The sequence below is a fragment of the Mixophyes fleayi genome, chromosome 2 (assembly GCF_038048845.1).
Source record: "Mixophyes fleayi isolate aMixFle1 chromosome 2, aMixFle1.hap1, whole genome shotgun sequence".
NCBI classification, from domain to species: Eukaryota; Metazoa; Chordata; class Amphibia; order Anura; family Limnodynastidae; genus Mixophyes; species Mixophyes fleayi.
Window position 1 is genome coordinate 149,030,576 of NC_134403.1, and position 18,235 is coordinate 149,048,810.

Here is an 18,235-nt window from a genome sequence, read left to right on the forward strand (position 1 = left end):
ACCTTGCCTAATGGGAGCGCCGGGCCTGCATACAAGACATAATCCAAAAAACTATTTTGTAACTTATGTTGTTTTATCAACTGTGGGATGCTCTTTATATATGCTATCTAAAACGTTGGTTGATCTCATGGAGAACAGTTTCTTATGTTTATGTACTGGATATTACTTATTCATTGTCATCTTTTATTAGAAACAGGAAGGCTCATATTGAATAGTTATGTTAATTAGGTAACAACCATGCACTGTGATGTGCTGACTACAAATGCAAATGCAGTAGAGGTTACATGACATAGAAACTTTTGCAACTGATTTCAATAACCTCAACTGGATGCAGACAACCTGTCATTTGCATACTGGTCATATACAGACCATTGAACTCTAAACTAACTTCTAATGTGCATAATATTCTACAGTAAGGGCCTGAATATATTACTCCTTATGATACACACACATGTTTCCAATTATCATTAACATTATTTGATTACCTCTTTCTTTTCTTGATAACTTAACCATTGTTGAAGCATTACCCACAGAATTCTGAGCATGGCAGTAAAATGTTGCTTTGAAGTCATTCATTGTTACTTTATTCAGAGTGATTGTGAAGAAGCAATCATTTCCTTCAAAATGTGTAGTACTTGGAACAAAAACAAAATGAAATGTTATCAGCAGCACTATTTTTATAAAATATGCAAAATAATAAGGCATTATGATTCTGGATGGTTAATCACAGTATGCTAGTTTCAGTACGACAGGGAGAACCACAGTGTGGGGTTTCTCTGTTAATAGTGGAGACCAGATTGGGACTTGTTTCCTTTCTAGCAGGGGGACCCCACACCTGTCATCCTTCTTTTGTGGAACCAGCCCAGGGTGACACTGGTTGAGGAATTTGTAGGGGGAACTATGTTGCATGCTTTTACTTATTTTTAATTTACAGAGCACACATACAAGAATTCAATTTGTTGTGAATGAGCTATTGATTATTTCTCTTATTTTGTATTCATTATTTCTCTGCTTTTGCAAATGAATGTAAATGTGTTAAGTGCATATCACCTGCAGAAATACCTCATGTGAACTGCACATCAAATGCATAGTGTTAACATGCATTTTCAAATGTGGCTAGCAATTAGGCTTTGCGATGCAAACACAATGCCACTGGGTAAGCAGCTACTACAAACAGGTGTGCTCATCTTCATCATGATAAGACTGTCCAGTAAATGAATGGCATGCTGCCATGTAGTATCATACGCCCAAATAGTGTTCTGATATGCAGGGCTGCCAAGAGGAATTCAGGGCCCCAGTACAACAAATTCATGGGACCCCCCTTATAGTCGAGTATGCTAAAAATACGGCGGCGCAAAAATTTTCGGAGGGGTGGTCATGCATTTGGGGGCGTGGCAAATGCGCCATTGGGGCATGGCTAGCAGATCAAAATCACTAGGCTCTGAATACGCCGTAGCGTCGCATATGTCCAAGCACTCCTGACTTTCAGGACATCTAGCACCACAGTGTAGTATACAAAGAATGCAGTGTGTACACAAAGAGTTCAGTCTTGGCCTGCACCTTACATTGGGCACAACACTCACCAAAAATTGCCATTGTCCCTACTAGAATCACAACATTTCCCATACTGTCCTGCTCTCTCCTACCTGTTCTTCTCAGTTTCACCACCTGTGGCTGCATGTTTCTTTAGTTGCGGCTTGTCTGGATCCTGGAATGCTGGGAGCCCTATTTGGAAAAATATGGCTACATTTAGATAATTCCAAACAACCCTGGCGTTAAATCAATACCACCCACGATTAATAATTAGGCCTTCCTCCAGCTCCAACATTACAATAATGTGCCCCTTCATCATCGCCATGCCTTATGATCACACTGCGCCCTCCATGCTGCTTTTGCCCCCTTCACCTGGCTCCCCTTCATCACACTATACTATGCTGCTCCCCCCTTTTTCAATCCCACTGTGCTATGCCTCCCCCTTTTTAATCCCACTGTGCCATGCTGCCCCCCCCGTTTTTTAACCCCACTGTGCAATGCTGCCTCCCCTGTTTTTTAACCCCACTGTGCCAAGCCCCCCCGTTTATTTAACCCCTTTGTTATGTTCCCCCCCCATTTTTTAACCCCTCTGTGCCATGCCCCCCCTTGTTTTTTAACCCCCATGTGCCATGCCCCCCCCCCCCGTTTTTTAACCCCTCTGTGTCATGCTGTCCCCCCTCCCATTTTTTAACCGCTCTGTGCCATGCCCCACCCATTTTTAACCCCTCTGTGCCATGCCCCCTCATTTTTTAACCCCTCTGTGCCATGCCCCCCCCATTTTTTATTCCTCTGTGCCATGCCCCCCCTGGTTTTTTAACCCCTTTGTGCAAAGCCCCCCCTATTTTTTAACCCCTCTGTGCCATGCCCCCCCTCGTTTTTTAACCCCTCTGTGCCATGCCCCCCCCTCATTTTTTATCCCCCCCATTTTCCTCCCTTTACTTACCTTTACCTTTGCTTCTCTCTTCTTTCTTGGTCTTCTCTGCTCCATTTAGACTGAATGCCGGGCGTGACATGATGTAACGCCCGGCATTCAGTCTGAATGGAGCAGAGGGGAGCAGAGAGGAGGGACGCCGGCGCCGCGATCACGTGAGTATATATATATTTTTTTTAACTACCCTGCTCCCCCCACCAATGACCGAGCCCTGCCGTGCCACAGAAAAAAAAAATTGTGTTGAAAAAAAAATCAAAAAAAAAAAATCGTTGGTGCGAGGGCCCGGCATGGGCCCCATGGCATGCCCTGGCCCGGGTAATTAGTACCCACTCCCCCCCCTCTCGGCGGCCCTGCTGATATGCATCATCATCATCATTTATATAGCGCCACTATTTCCGCATCGCTGGACAGAGAATGTTTGTCACTCACATCAGTCCCTGCCCCATTGTAGCTTATAGTCTAAATTCTCTAACACACACACATACATACAGAAACACAGACTAGGGTCAATTTTGATAGCAGCCAATTAACCTACTAGTATGTTTTTAAGGGTGTATGAAAAGTCTTTATAGGATGAAAATAGGGCAGTGGCATAACATTGATAATGGCAAATACATGCCATTGAAACTGGTGAAATAAAGCAAAGTAATGTAAGTATTATCAAATTCACATGTTTATTACGTTTATGTTATAATCTAATATAATTAAATATGAGTGTAGTTTAATACAACATCATAATATATTATAGAATTTCTACTACTATAGCGTTCCTGCTGCAATATACATACATAGCATTGGTTAATGAGTGTTCAACTAATAGGTTGTGGTATTGTGGTGTTGTTAATATGGCTTTTAATGAAGAAAGATTTGTTATATGACATACAGTACGTTTGTGACACATGTGTTTTTAAAATGCAGCACATGTGAAGGAGTTGTAATACATAAAAAGGTAGTAATTTAGTAGCAATTTGGATGTGTAAATTCATTATAAATATCCTGTGTTCATGTCAACACAAAATACTGTGTAAGGTAAAGTAAAATAATTGATTATTATCAATAAAAAATAACCCACTGCATGGAAATTATTTTTACTTATACTCATAGGGCCTGATTCATTAAGGGTCTTAACTTGAGAAACTTCTTATTTCAGTCTCCTGGACAAAACCATGTCATAATGCAAGGGGTGCAAATTAGTATTCTGTTTTGCACATAAGTTAGATACTGCCTGTTTTTTCAAATAGCCCACAAATATCAACTTTAAATTTCAGTGTACAAATAAGCTATCAAGTAGTTGTGTGCTACGTGAAAAAACAGGCAGTATCTAACTTATGTGCAAAAAAGAATACTAATTTGCACCCCTTGCATTGTAACATGGTTTTATCCCGGAGACTGAAATAAGAAGTTTCTCAAGTTAAGATCCTTAATGAATCAGGCCCATAAAGCTTATCTGTTGACTTACATTACACCTCTAAATGATAGCAGTTTCCTTGCAGAAATAATAATGCATAATACTAGTTGGAGCAAGTGCATTTGTTATGCCACATTGATGCTTTATAAGTAGGTTAAATTGGTGAAGGACATCTGCACACGCTTTTTAAATAGGTGAATAATGGAAAAACGCTTTCTTACAATGGAAATGGAAACACCGCTGTTATCTGCATCACATGCAATTGGATAATGTCAGATGACAAAATCCCTATTAAAAACATATTTTCTCTTACCAAAGGTCTCCTCTTCCAAAACGTTCTTCTTTGGAATTAGGATACAGCAATGTCCATGTAATAAGTGGGTTAAAATATCTTTCAAATCGAAATAAAATTCTACAAGTTAGGTTAAGGGGTTTTCCTGTTCAGATAAAAACAGACACAAAATTAACATAATCTTCACTTTTTAAAGTATAAACCCATATTTTTCTATTCCCAGACCCATTTATATTGATCTATTGCATGGGCAAATAAATAAGGATCCCACAATATGTTTCACTGGTTCACTAAGTTTTAATAAGAATATTTAGACAAGAGCTCATTTAGCGTGGATGTATCTCCTTTTATGCGCAAGTTAGACATTTTTTTTAATGTACATGCACACCAAGATTTTTCTGTAACTGCAACCTACAGATCTCTATGCCTGGACAGGTTTAGCAAACATAGGCTGCGTACAGTAAGAGCATGGACATGTAATTAATTACATGTGGATGCATAGGCAGATACACAGTATTGGAGGCATATGTCTTGTGGATGCTGGAGGCCTGGTGCAAATATACACTGCAATGATGATGACGACTATCAGTAGTACTAAGTAGCCACTTCTGACTGCCTTATTTCAGTTTGACTTTTCCACCTGATAGCACTGAAAACCTTATCATTACAACTATACTATAAGAATAAATCAATTAGATTATTCAACAGCCATCTATTTGCATTACTTAATTGTAATTTCCACACAGACTGCTGAAGGAAAGACTATCTCCATTTAAAAGGGATAAACAACGGATTTGGAAATGTTGTAGTTATATTTTTAATGTAGTAAATGCAACTTTCTCTTTTATTAATAAGACATTATCTCTTGTATATCTGACGGTATTACCCTATTTGTAAACGTTTTACTACATTATTAGATTGTGTACAAATGGATAATGGCACTTCTATATTAATAGAGTAATAAAATATAGGCCTAAAGCATGCATGTCCTACAATTCCATCAGGCGTAAGTAAAAATATTTTTGAGTTGTTCGCATCACAAGATGCATCCAACTCTACATACGGATACAAGTACACTTTCTTACTTGTGTCTTTTCCTAAGTATACCAAAAAAGGCCAAAGGCATATATGTGTCCGCCTCTATATGAGCCCCACAGGCACAGAATTTAATGTATGTGTGTGATGTGCAATGACATGGTCCATTTGTATCTTATATTTTATATGCTGAGAACCAACATTGCTATATTTACAATAATATTATTTGTTTGCAAAATATTCTCCACTTACACAATGGTTCATAATGAAAATATCTAATATCTGTAAACAAAACACCATAATGTAGAGAAATTTCACAAGAAAATCATTACTTTGCTCCATTGCTGCTTATAAATACAATAAATGTTGTCTTGGGTAGGTGTGGATGTACAAATAAAATAAATAAAACTCAAGTCTGGATATTGGGCAGCACGATGACTTAGTGGTTAGCACTTCTGCCTCACAGCACTGGGGTCATGAGTTCGATTTCTGACCATGGCCTTTTCTGTGTGGAGTTGTATGTTCTCAACATGTTTGCATGAGTTTCCTCCCACACTCCAAAAACCTACTGGTAGGTTAATTGACTGCTATCAAGTGGACCCTAGTCTCTGTCTGTGTGTGTGTGTGTGTGTGTGTGTGTGTTAGGGAATTTAGACTGTAAGTTCCAATGTGGCAGGGACTGATATGAGTGTGTTCTCTGTACAGCGCTGTGGAATTTGTGACACTATATAAATAGATGATGATGATATAATCTTATTAACCAATTGATATGCTGATTGGGGCCTAGGCAAATCAACTGATTTGTCTAGGGAACCAGCAAACAGGTACTGTAGTAAACCAAGAGGAATTGGCAGCAAGTCACCCATACTATGTTTCAGTCACCATAGTCCCTAGTAATTGTAAGCCTATTTAAAAGGCAATGCTTAAAGCTTAGTTTGACTGATTGACTCATTATGAAGACCATTTTAATGCAGAGCCAAAACTAAGATGGTGCAACCAGTGCCTTCTCCCACGGCTCACTGCAGAGAAGGGCCATTGGGCCACTTTGTTCCAATGGTATCAGTCAGTTAAAGAAATAGCCAAACTGTAATATATTTTAGGGACTCCATGTAGACTAGAGGAAGGGGCAGAGTCCCTATTATATTGTGCATAATATTACTCCCTAGCTCTTTTTTACCGGTCAAAAAGTGATTAATTCAGAATTTCCAAAAAAAATTATAAGAATGGAAACACACAACGTTCTTGAGTGCCAATCAATCCTTTTTATCAACTACCACATCATATTCTTGAAAAAATTACTGAAACGGTAAGGGTGCCTCAGACCGAAAAAGTTTGGAACCTTTGGAGAGGGAGAGGGGAGACTTGCATCCAGGGCACCTAAAAAGTAAGTGACAATAACTTCTTACCCACTCCTACAATTTCTAGGATCTTATTATTATTATTATTATTATTATTATATATTTATTTATAAGGCGCCACAGATTTTGTAGCGCCGGATACAGAAGCAAGTAACAAATAGATCAGGTAATACATGTCGGCAGCACAGATGAGTGTGAGTAATGCTATGGGGACTCACACAGAGTGCAGCAAAAGACATGACGTAACGTACGAGGGACATGAGACAGACGTGGGACAATAGGTAGAGAGGACCCTGCCCGCGAGGGCTTACATTCTAAAGGGAGGGGTGGTGAGAGACAGTAGGAATAACTGGGAGAAAAAATTTAGATCGCTGACGTGGAAGAAGAGGTGATGGATATAATGGTTAGAAGGTGGTAGGATAGGCAAGCTTCAAAAGGTGAGTTTTGAGTGAGCGTTGGAAGTACTGAAGGTTGGGGGAGAGTCGAGTCAGATGGGGTAGGGAGTTCCAAAGATTAGGAGCAGCACAGCGGAAGTCTTGGAGGCGAGCATGGGCGGAGGTAATGAGGGGTGAATTGAGGCAGAGGTCAGAGGTGGAGCGGAGTGGCTGGGTAGGTATGGTACTCGAGACAATGTCAGAGATGTAAGAGGGAGAAGTGTTGGTAAGGGCTTTGTAAATGAGGGTAAAGATCTTGAACTCTTCTGAAATGGATAGGGAGCCAATGTAGGGATTACACAGAGGAGAAGGTGAGCCTAGCCGCAGTTTTCTTTATGGATTGAAGGTCAGAAGTGCGAAAGCGAGGAAGACCAGTTAGAAGAAGTTTGCAATAGTCGAGACAAGAAATAATGAGTGAATGGACCAGGATTTTGGTTGTTTCCTGAGAGAGGAAGGGATGGATTTTGTAATGTTACAGAGGCAGAAGTGGCAGGATTTGGTAAGGGACTGGATAAGAGGGGTAAAGCTGAGGGCTGAATCAAGCGTGACTACAAGGCAGCGGGTTTGGGTGACAGGAAACAGAGTGATGTTGTCAACCAAGAGAGAGATATTGGGAGGGATAGTAACATTGGCAGGACGAAAAATTATGAGCTCGGATTTGGAGATGTTGATTTTTAGGAAGCGCTGTGACATCCAGGTAGTTACAGCAGAAAGACAGCTAGATACCTGGGTTAGGACAGCAGGAGAGAGGTCAGGGGAGGAAAGATAGATTTGCGTGTCATCAGCATAGAGGTGGTATTGGAGGCCAAATGATTGAATGAATTTACCAAGAGAGGTGGTGTAGAGAGAGAAGAGCAGAGGGCCAAGGACAGAGCCTTGTCAGTCTCCATAAGAAAGGGGAAGAGGGGGGGAGGAAGAGCCAGAAAGAGACACACTAAAAGAGATGCCAGAGTGGTAGGAGGCAAACCAGGAGAGCGCTGTTTCACGAAGACCTATGGAGTGAAGGGTGGTGAGAAGAAGGGAATTATTGACTGTGTCAAAAGCAGAAGAAAGGTCGAGGAGTATGAGAAGGGAGAAGTGACCATTGGACTTAACTGAGAGCAAGTCATTTGTTACTTTATTGAGGGCAGTTTCTGTTGAGTGAAGGGGACGGAAACCAGACTGGAGAGGGTCAAAAAGAGAATGGGAAGAGAGAAAGTGGATCAGACAATTGAAGACAATTCGTTCGAGAATTTTAGAAGCAAAGGGAAGCAGAGATATGGGGTGATAATTGGAGAGAGAGGATGCGTCAAGGGAAACTTTATTGAGAATAGGAGAGATGAGAGCATGCTAGAAGGCAGAGGGGAAGATACCAGTGGAGAGAGAGAGAGAGAGAGAGAGAAGTTAAAGAGGTGAGCAAGGTGACAACAGGCATTGGAAGAGAGGGAGCAGAGGAACTTGGAGGGGACAGGATCGAGAGGACAGGTTGTAGAAGAAGAGGAGGAGAGAAGAGAGAGGCTCTAAGGCAGGGGTAGGCAACCTGCGGCTCTCCAGGTGTTGTGAAACTACAAATCCCAGCATGCCTTGCCACCTATCTGCTGGTTATCTACTGGCAAAGCATGCTGGGACTTGTAGTTTCACAACACCTGGAGAGCCGCAGGTTGCCTACCCCTGCTCTAAGGCATAGTAACAGGTGGGTAGGAGCCAAGGGTGGCAGAGTGAGTGATAGAGAGGACAGGTGGGAGGAAGCAAATTTGATGAGAACAGATATCATTTTGTATAGAGTCAATTTTGTCTTTGAAGTAGGTGGCAAAGTCAAGAGCGGTGATGGATGAGGGGGGAGGAGGCGGGGGAGGATACAGTAGAGAATTAATGGTAGCAAAGAGGCGTCAGGGTTTATTGGACAGGAAGGAGATGAGGGATGTGAAATAGGTTTGTTTGGCAAGAGAGAGGGCAGAATAATAGGAGTAAAGGATGAATTTATAGTGGGTGAATTCAGAAATGGAGCGGGATTTCCTCCATTGGCGTTCAGAGGAGCGGGAGCACTATTGGAGGAGATGAGTAAGAGGGGAATGCCATTGTTGGGGTTTAGAATGGCGGGGACGAAGGGGGTGGCATGGGCTGGAGTATCAAGGGCAACAGAGAGTGTGGTGTTATAAAGAGAGACAGTAGCGTTGGGACATGATAGGGAAGAAATTGGAGCAAGTAAGGGTTTGAGAGAGGATGCAAAGATGATGGGGTTAATGTTGTTGATGGGACACAGGGTGCGAGCAACTTTGGGTGGGAGAGGTGGGGCAAGGGGTAAAGAGAGGGTAAAGGAAAGGAGATTGTGTTCAGAGAGGGGGAAGACAAAATTGGAGAAGTTGGAGATGTCACAGAGATAGGAGAATACTAGGTCCAGGGAGTGACCATCACGGTGGGTGGCAGAAGTTGTCCATTGGAAGAGTCCATGGGAGGAAGTGAGAGTCAGGAAATTGAGGTAGCAGTAGTAATAGGAGAGTCCGTATGGATTAAAATCCCCAATAATAGTAGTGGGAATATCAGAAGAGAGGAAATGGGAAAGCCAGGCAGCAAAGTTATCAAGAAATTGAGAGATGGGCCAGGGGGAAGATAGATGACCGCAACACAAATGTGGAGAGGGGAGAAGAGGCAGATGGAGTGGACTTCAAAGGAGGAGAAGGAGAGGGAGGGTTCAGGAGGAATAACACTGAAGGTGTTGCCAGGAGACAGTAGGAAACCTACACAACCTTCTTGGCGGTCCCTAGAACGGGGACTATGGGAGAAGGAGTGCTCCCCATGGGGGGGGTGCAGCGGGGAAAGCTGTATCAGAGGGGGATATCCACTTTTCTGTAAGGGCCAGGAGACTAAATGAATGGAAGAGGAAGTGGTCATAAATGGGAGTGAGTTTGTTGCACACAGATCTTACATTCCAGAGTGCACAGTACAGGGGAAGGTGAGTAAGAGGAGTGATGGGAATAAGATTGGCGGAATTGGATGTTCGGTGGAGATAGGGTGATATGCGGGGGAGCGACAGGGGATAGAGAAAATAGGCTTGGGTCTGTAGTATGGAGTAGTGATGTGGGGAGCCATGAGGGGGAATGGGTGTAAGTGCTGAATGAAGAGTAATAAGATACAGGAGATGTAGTAATTGAGACCTTGAAGAGTCATGAAATAGGGAAGAAATATTGCGTGGAAAAGACAAATTAGAGTATGGCAGAAGGTAAGGACTGTGACAGGTTACAAGTGAGGTGAGGAAAGAGAACAGGACAAGTGAGTAAAGTGAGTGACTGTAGAAGTAGTAGGAGAGTGAAGAGAGAGAAAAGATGTAAAAGGATCAGCAAGGGAATGAGAAGTAGTTAGGACAGTAGAGATAAGGGATAAGTGAGTAAGTAACAGTAAGACAGTGACATAGGGCAGGAGTGGAGAGAGATTGTAAAACATTAGCCACAGTGGAAGGTTAGTGAGGTAGCTGTGTATGAACAGTGTGCAAGGGAGAGCAGGGGCGCCACTTAGAGAATCTGGGTAAGTGGAGCAACAAGTGTGTTTTAAAGGTAGGCATACAAGCAACAGCATAAGTGAAACCAGCAAATCATAATCAAACAGCATATCTTATAAGTTTATGGAGAAATTATATTATTTTATCAGTATTCTTAAAATTATCGTATATAATAGTCATATTTACATCACTGTAATTTGCAGAAAATGTAAAGTTGTTTTACAAACAATACATTTTCTTCACATATATTATTCATATATCAATAAATGTTTGCTGTTTCATGTTTTACTCTCTTTATTACGATTTATTATATGATTTGTATTAAAAGAAGCAAAGCATTATTGAATTAAAAAATTATTTATACAAACGGAGGGCGCAATTATTTTTTTTGCACGGGGGCACCAGACATGCTAGCATCGGCCCTGCTCAGGAAAACTAAGATAATGGCGCTGAAGAAAGTGGCTAATAATAAATACAATAAAGATTACAATAATTAATTTATAAATAGAAATAAAATTAGGGATTAGTTGTGATAGTAAACAAGCTTTTAATGCACAAAACCATAAAAAATACACGTAAGATAGTATTAGAATACAATAAAAACCAATTGCAGGTGTCTAAAACCAAAGCTCCTAGCTCCCCTGTGTCACGGGCACTAGGAGTCTTTACCCAGGGATCACCAGGTGATAGGCTTACCAGAGCAGTATAGGTGGTAATATGGTACTCTGGTAGCAGGGTGATCACGGAACAGGAAATAGCAGATGATGAGATGCTCAGGAAAGTCTATGACTAGCAGCACTGGCAATATGGAGGTAGTAATACACGAGGAACTGTATGGACAAAGGACACGTGAAGGTAGTCAGTGGACTGCGGTAGCAAGTTGTACCACTGCTATAGTGAGGAGGAATGTCCAACAGAAACGAGGAGGTGATGAGAGTCAGCGGTCTGCGGATAGCAAGTTGTACCGCTGTCTGAGTGAAGGAATGGAATCCAAGTGGAGGTATCCGGGGAGTCAGTGGTCTGCGTTAGCAAGTTGTACCACTGCTATGTGAGAGGATACTGGAACAGGTGAAACTGTAAACAGGGGTCAGTGGTCTGCCACTAGCAAGTTGTACCACTGAATAAATATGTGAGGAGGTGCACGGGGAGAGACTGCAACACAATATATACACGGGCACCTTGACTTTGATCCACAGTAATATGCACAATATAAATGTATAAATGACTGAACAACACTGCCAATATAGAAAGTCTCTTGAAGTAATCCAGCATGAGATAACACAGTCAATGATGGCAATAGACTCAGTGGATAGTACACTCCAGAGGAGAACCAACACAGTCCAGCAAGGTATGCAATACACAGCACAGTCAATGGGAAGTATGCATACCGTGGTTCAGGAGAAGGCAGTCAGACAGGAGTGCAGAGATACCTGAACGGCAGGAGGCCGGCAGGATGCAAAGTCCCTGGATGGGTGAAGCGGTGGTCTAGCAGGTGCAGCGCACAGGTAGGTAGACCAGCAGGGAACACAGGAAGGCGTAGAGAGCGGATCAGCAGTAGATGGATGAGTAGCGCTGAGAAGTAACAGCAGCGGGTCTCTGCGGGAACACGGAGGTAGCCAATAGCAACCAGCAGGTGCAGTAACGATGGGACACCGGAGCAGAGTTGAACTGGAACAGTTGATCACGGAGAGTAGCGGGTAGCAATAGTGGCAGCAGACTCAAGGAAACACGGGAGAGTTGACAAGGACTGAAGACTGAAGCGCACAGAGGCAGCGGATAGGAATCAGCTAAACAGTCACGATGAAACACAGACGGGTTGCAGGTTGAAGACTGTAGTGCACGGAGGCAGCGGATAGGAATCAGCTAGCAGTCACGATGATGAAACACAGACGAGTTGCACGTTGAAGACTGTAGTGCACGGAGGCAGCGGATAGGAATCAGCCAAACAGTCACGATGATGAAACACAGACGAGTTGCAGGTTGAAGCCTGTAGTGCACGGAGGCAGCGGATAGGAATCAGCTGGCAGTCACAATCATGAACAGGTGAGTGGATGTGAATGAAAGACTGTAGTGCACGGAGGCAGCGGATAGGCATCAGCTAACAGTCCCAATGATACATGGTAGAGTTGAAGTGGTTAGAAGACTGTAGTGCACGGAGGCAGCGGATAGGAATCAGCTCACAGTCACGATGATACAGTAGATGGTAGAAGTGGTATGAAGACTGTAGTGCACGGAGGCAGCGGATAGGAATCAGCTCACAGTCACGATGATACAGTAGATGGTAGAAGTGGTATGGGAACCACAGTAGTAGAAGTGGTTTGGAAACCACAGAGGTAGAAGTGGTTTGGAAACCACAGGAATCAGCTGGGCTGAATAAACGAGGAAACACAGGAACACCTTCAGAGACTCATGGGGAATGAGACTCCAAGATCAGGCAACGTGGTGTTGACCACAGGTGCTTAATATAGGGAGGTTGCCTGATCTGCCAATTAAGTTAAAGGAACATACACTGAAGGTATAGAAAGGGCTGCGCATGCGCAGTCCCTCAGGATGGAGGACGGCCACGGTTCCTAAATGTCCGGGAAGAAGCACTCACAGTCCGGTGAGTGACAGTACCCCCCCTTTTAAAGGTGGGCACAGAACGCCTGGAACCGGGCTTGTCCGGATTTTTGGAATAAAACTTCTTCAGAAGGGCAGGAGCATTAAGATCTTCAGCTTTGATCCATGAACGCTCTTCAGGACCAAAGCCCTTCCAATGAACGAGGAAACGGAGGACTCCTCGCGAAATTTTTGCATCCAATACCTCAGTAATCTCGAAATCCTCCTCCTGATGAACTTGAACTGGCTGCGGTGCTGAGGGAGGAGTCGAGAAACGGTTGATGATGAGAGGTTTGAGCAAGGACACATGGAAGGCATTGGAAATCCGAAGATTCTTAGGAAGAAGAAGTTTAACACATACTGGATTGATAACTTGAATGATCCTATATGGACCAATAAAACGAGGGGCGAATTTCATAGATGGGACCTTCAAACGAATATTTTTGGTAGATAACCAGACACGATCTCCAATTTTTAGTGGTGGAATAGCCCGCCTCTTCTTATCTGCGAAAGACTTATATTTGTTAGATGTCTTCTTTAAACAGGTTTTGACCTGAGACCAGATATTTTTGAAGGTCTGACAAGCAGTCTCCACAGCAGGAACTTGGGTGGGCGGGAGGGCAGGAAATTCCGGAAAAGACGGATGGTGACCGTAGACCACAAAGAATGGAGTTTTGGATGATGACTCATGGTACATGTTGTTATGGGCGAATTCAGCCCAAGGGAGCAATTCTACCCAGTTGTCTTGGTTGGCTGAAGAGAACATCCTAATAAAGGTCTCAAGATCTTGATTGACTCGTTCCGTTTGTCCGTTAGATTGCGGATGGTAAGAAGATGAGAGTGCTAATCGTATGCCCAAGGTTTTACAAAGGGCCCGCCAGAATCTGGAAACGAATTGTACTCCTCTATCCGACACAATCTCAGACGGACATCCATGGATGCGGAAGATTTCTTTAATGAAATGTTCAGCCAGAGTAGACGAGGAAGGTAAACCGGACAGAGGGACGAAATGGGCCATCTTCGAAAATCTGTCTACCACTACCCAAATAGTATTGTGATACTTACTTGGTGGCAAATCAGTAACGAAATCCATACTAATATGGGTCCAAGGCTTGGACGGAATGGGTAGTGGTCGCAGCAACCCTGCTGGAGTTCTGCGGGAGGATTTGAACTGAGAACATAAATCACAGGAAGCAATAAACTCTTTGACGTCTCTCCTCATTGAAGGCCACCAGTAACTACGAGAGAGAATCTCAAAGGTCTTGTGTTCACCGGCGTGTCCAGAAAAACGAGAGGCATGGAACCACGAAAGGATTTTCCTCCTCAGAGTAGGAGGCACAAGGGTCTTCCCAAATGGTAGCATTTTGGTGGATGAAGCAGCCAGAGAAATACATTTGGGGTCTAGAATAGCATGGTTGGGAACCTCTTCTACATCAGAGGACGTCACAAAAGCTCGAGATAGAGCGTCAGCTTTCTTGTTCTTAGCGGCTGGTTTGAAGGTTATAATTAATTCAAAACGGGAAAAGAAAAGAGACCATCTTGCTTGACGAGGGTTCAAGCATTGAGCAGATTGCAAATATGACAAGTTCTTATGATCCGTGAAGATCGTCACCGGATGGCGAGCTCCTTCCAACAAGTATCTCCATTCCTCTAATGCAGCTTTGATGGCCAGCAACTCCTTGTCCCCGATAGTATAATTTTTCTCTGCGGGCAGAAGTCCCCGAGAGTAGAAGGCACAAGGATGTAATTTTTGTTGCTCCGAGCGTTGGGAGAGAATAGCTCCTAAGCCCACATTAGAGGCATCTACTTCTAGGAAGAAGGGGAGTGTCACATCAGGCTGTCGCAGAATGGGAGCAGACGAGAAGGACTCTTTGAGAATTTGAAAGGCTTGGAGAGCCTCAGATGACCATTGCTTAGTATTAGCCCCTTTCCGAGTTAGGGCCACAATGGGAGATGCAATGGATGAAAAGTCTTGAATGAAGCGTCTATAGTAATTGGCAAAACCTAAAAAACGCTGGATGGCACGAAGAGTAGTTGGCTGAGGCCAATGTAGTACAGCATTTACTTTGTCTGGATCCATCTTCAGGCCAACTCCGGAAACTATATACCCCAAGAATGGAATCTGGGGTAACTCGAATGAACATTTTTCCAATTTACAGAACAACGAGTTTTTCCGTAGTCTGGAGAGGACCTCTGCCACATGTTGGTGATGAGAAGGCAGGTCCTGTGAGAAGATCAATATGTCGTCCAGGTAGACAACGACACATACATATAATAAGTCCCGAAAGATCTCATTGATGAAACCCTGGAAAACAGCGGGGGCATTACACAGCCCGAAGGGCATTACTAAATATTCGTAATGCCCATCTCTGGTGTTAAACGCGGTCTTCCATTCGTCACCGGAACGGATTCTAATTAAATTGTAGGCACCACGAAGATCCAACTTAGTAAATATCCGAGCTCCCTTGATGCGATCAAATAGCTCAGTGATCAGCGGAATGGGATACCGATTCTTGATAGTAATGGCGTTGAGTCCACGAAAATCTATACAAGGGCATAATGATCCATCCTTCTTTTTGACGAAGAAGAACCCAGCTCCAGCGGGAGAGGTGGAAGGTCGAATGAACCCACGCTGGAGATTCTCCTGTATGTACTCAGATGTGGCTTGAGTTTCAGGTAACGAGAGAGGATAGACCCGACCCCTGGGAGGAGTCTTGCCAGGTAGAAGGTCGATCGGACAATCCCAAGAACGATGAGGAGGAAGACGTTCAGACTGAGCTTTATCAAACACATCGGCAAATGAAGCATACTGAGGAGGGAGTCCCGGGGAGGAAGATGAGATGGAAGATTGCTGTACTTTAAGAGGAATAACTTGAGAGAAACAACGATGGTGACATTCAGACCCCCAAGACGTAACTTGAGGGGTGCGCCAGTCAATCTGGGGAGAGTGACACTGAAGCCATGGAAGGCCTAAGACAATCGGACTTGTCGTAACTGGAAGAATTAAAAACGAAATTTCTTCATGGTGTAGTACACCAATCTGAAGGGTTACTGGAGACGTACTCTGGGTGATGAGACCATTGATGAGGCGTGATCCATCTATAGCCGTCACAGTAATGGGTGTTTTTAAAGTGATCACTGGTAGGGACCATTGATTCACTAGTGATTTAGAAATGAAATTTCCTGCTGCTCCGGAATCAATCAATGCCTGTGACTCAAAGGATTTGGTAGCAAAGGAAATCGTAACATCAAAAGCGCAGACTTTAGATTTCATAGACAATGGAGAGGACTCCAGGAACCCTAACTTCACCTCTCCAGAACTAGTTAGGGCCTGGCATTTCCCGATCTCTTAGGGCAAGAGCTGAGCATATGGGTGGAATCAGCACAATAGATACAGAGTCTATTCTTTACTCTTCGTTTCCTCTCCTCTGAAGATAATTTGGAACGTCCTATCTCCATGGGAATCACAGAGGATGGAGCTGGACGAAATTGAGGATTTAAACGAAGAGGTGCTTTGACAGCCGTTGTTTTCTCAGACTCTCTTTCACGAAATCTCATATCTACATGATGGCAAAGAGAGATCAAATCTTCTAGTGACGAAGGAAGCTCTTGGGTAGTCAGTGCATCCTTAATTTTATCGGAGAGCCCCTGCCAGAAGGCGGCAACTAATGCTTCAGAGTTCCACTGAAGTTCAGAGGCTAAGATCCTAAATTGAATGACATACTGTCCTACTGTATGGGAGCCTTGTCGCAAACGAAGAATGCTGGAAGCAGCGGAGGTCACACGACCTGGTTCATCGAACACACTTCGGAACGTGGAAATGAATTTGGCACTATCTTGTAGAATTGGATCGTTTCTCTCCCACAGAGGGGAGGCCCAAGCCAGGGCTTGTCCAGAAAACAATGAGATAAGATAGGCCACTCTGGAACGATGGGTAGAAAAATTTTGAGGTTGAAGTTCAAAATGGACTGAACATTGGTTAAGGAAACCTCTACAAGTTTTGGGGTCCCCGTCATATTTTGACGGAGTAGGCAGGTGAAGCGTAGGAACTGTAGACACCTGGGATGGCACTGGGGAAACGGAGGAAAGCACAGGAGCTTCAATATTAGCTGTAACAGTCTGTCCAGATGTTCCTTGGGAGGTTAATGATTGGTAACATTGAAGTAACAGCTGTTGGCGAGCATCCTGTTGCTCCACACGGCTGACCAGATGCTGCAGCATCTCTTTAGCGGTAGGTTCCGTATCTGGGTCTGTCATGGCCTGATCTTACTGTCACGGGCACTAGGAGTCTTTACCCAGGGATCACCAGGTGATAGGCTTACCAGAGCAGTATAGGTGGTAATATGGTACTCTGGTAGCAGGGTGATCACGGAACAGGAAATAGCAGATGATGAGATGCTCAGGAAAGTCTATGACTAGCAGCACTGGCAATATGGAGGTAGTAATACACGAGGAACTGTATGGACAAAGGACACGTGAAGGTAGTCAGTGGACTGCGGTAGCAAGTTGTACCACTGCTATAGTGAGGAGGAATGTCCAACAGAAACGAGGAGGTGATGAGAGTCAGCGGTCTGCGGATAGCAAGTTGTACCGCTGTCTGAGTGAAGGAATGGAATCCAAGTGGAGGTATCCGGGGAGTCAGTGGTCTGCGTTAGCAAGTTGTACCACTGCTATGTGAGAGGATACTGGAACAGGTGAAACTGTAAACAGGGGTCAGTGGTCTGCCACTAGCAAGTTGTACCACTGAATAAATATGTGAGGAGGTGCACGGGGAGAAACTGCAACACAATATATACACGGGCACCTTGACTTTGATCCACAGTAATATGCACAATATAAATGTATAAATGACTGAACAACACTGCCAATATAGAAAGTCTCTTGAAGTAATCCAGCATGAGATAACACAGTCAATGATGGCAATAGACTCAGCGGATAGTACACTCCAGAGGAGAACCAACACAGTCCAGCAAGGTATGCAATACACAGCACAGTCAATGGGAAGTATGCATACCGTGGTTCAGGAGAAGGCAGTCAGACAGGAGTGCAGAGATACCTGAACGGCAGGAGGCCGGCAGGATGCAAAGTCCCTGGATGGGTGAAGCGGTGGTCTAGCAGGTGCAGCGCACAGGTAGGTAGACCAGCAGGGAACACAGGAAGGCGTAGAGAGC

At 43.7% G+C, this 18,235-nt stretch overlaps 1 protein-coding gene across 2 annotated transcripts in view; it reads right to left on the reverse strand.

Moving 5' to 3' along the window:
* The window catches only part of IL18RAP (interleukin 18 receptor accessory protein), a 57,346-nt gene that overhangs the window by 14,100 nt on the left and 25,011 nt on the right, over positions 1-18,235 (reverse strand). For both annotated transcript variants that reach the window (XM_075200202.1, XM_075200201.1), the window contains exons 6-7: positions 4,186-4,309; positions 486-634 (exon numbers count right to left, since the gene is read on the reverse strand). In XM_075200202.1, the coding sequence (XP_075056303.1) occupies positions 486-634; positions 4,186-4,309 (273 nt within the window). The remainder of the gene's footprint in view (positions 1-485; positions 635-4,185; positions 4,310-18,235) is intronic.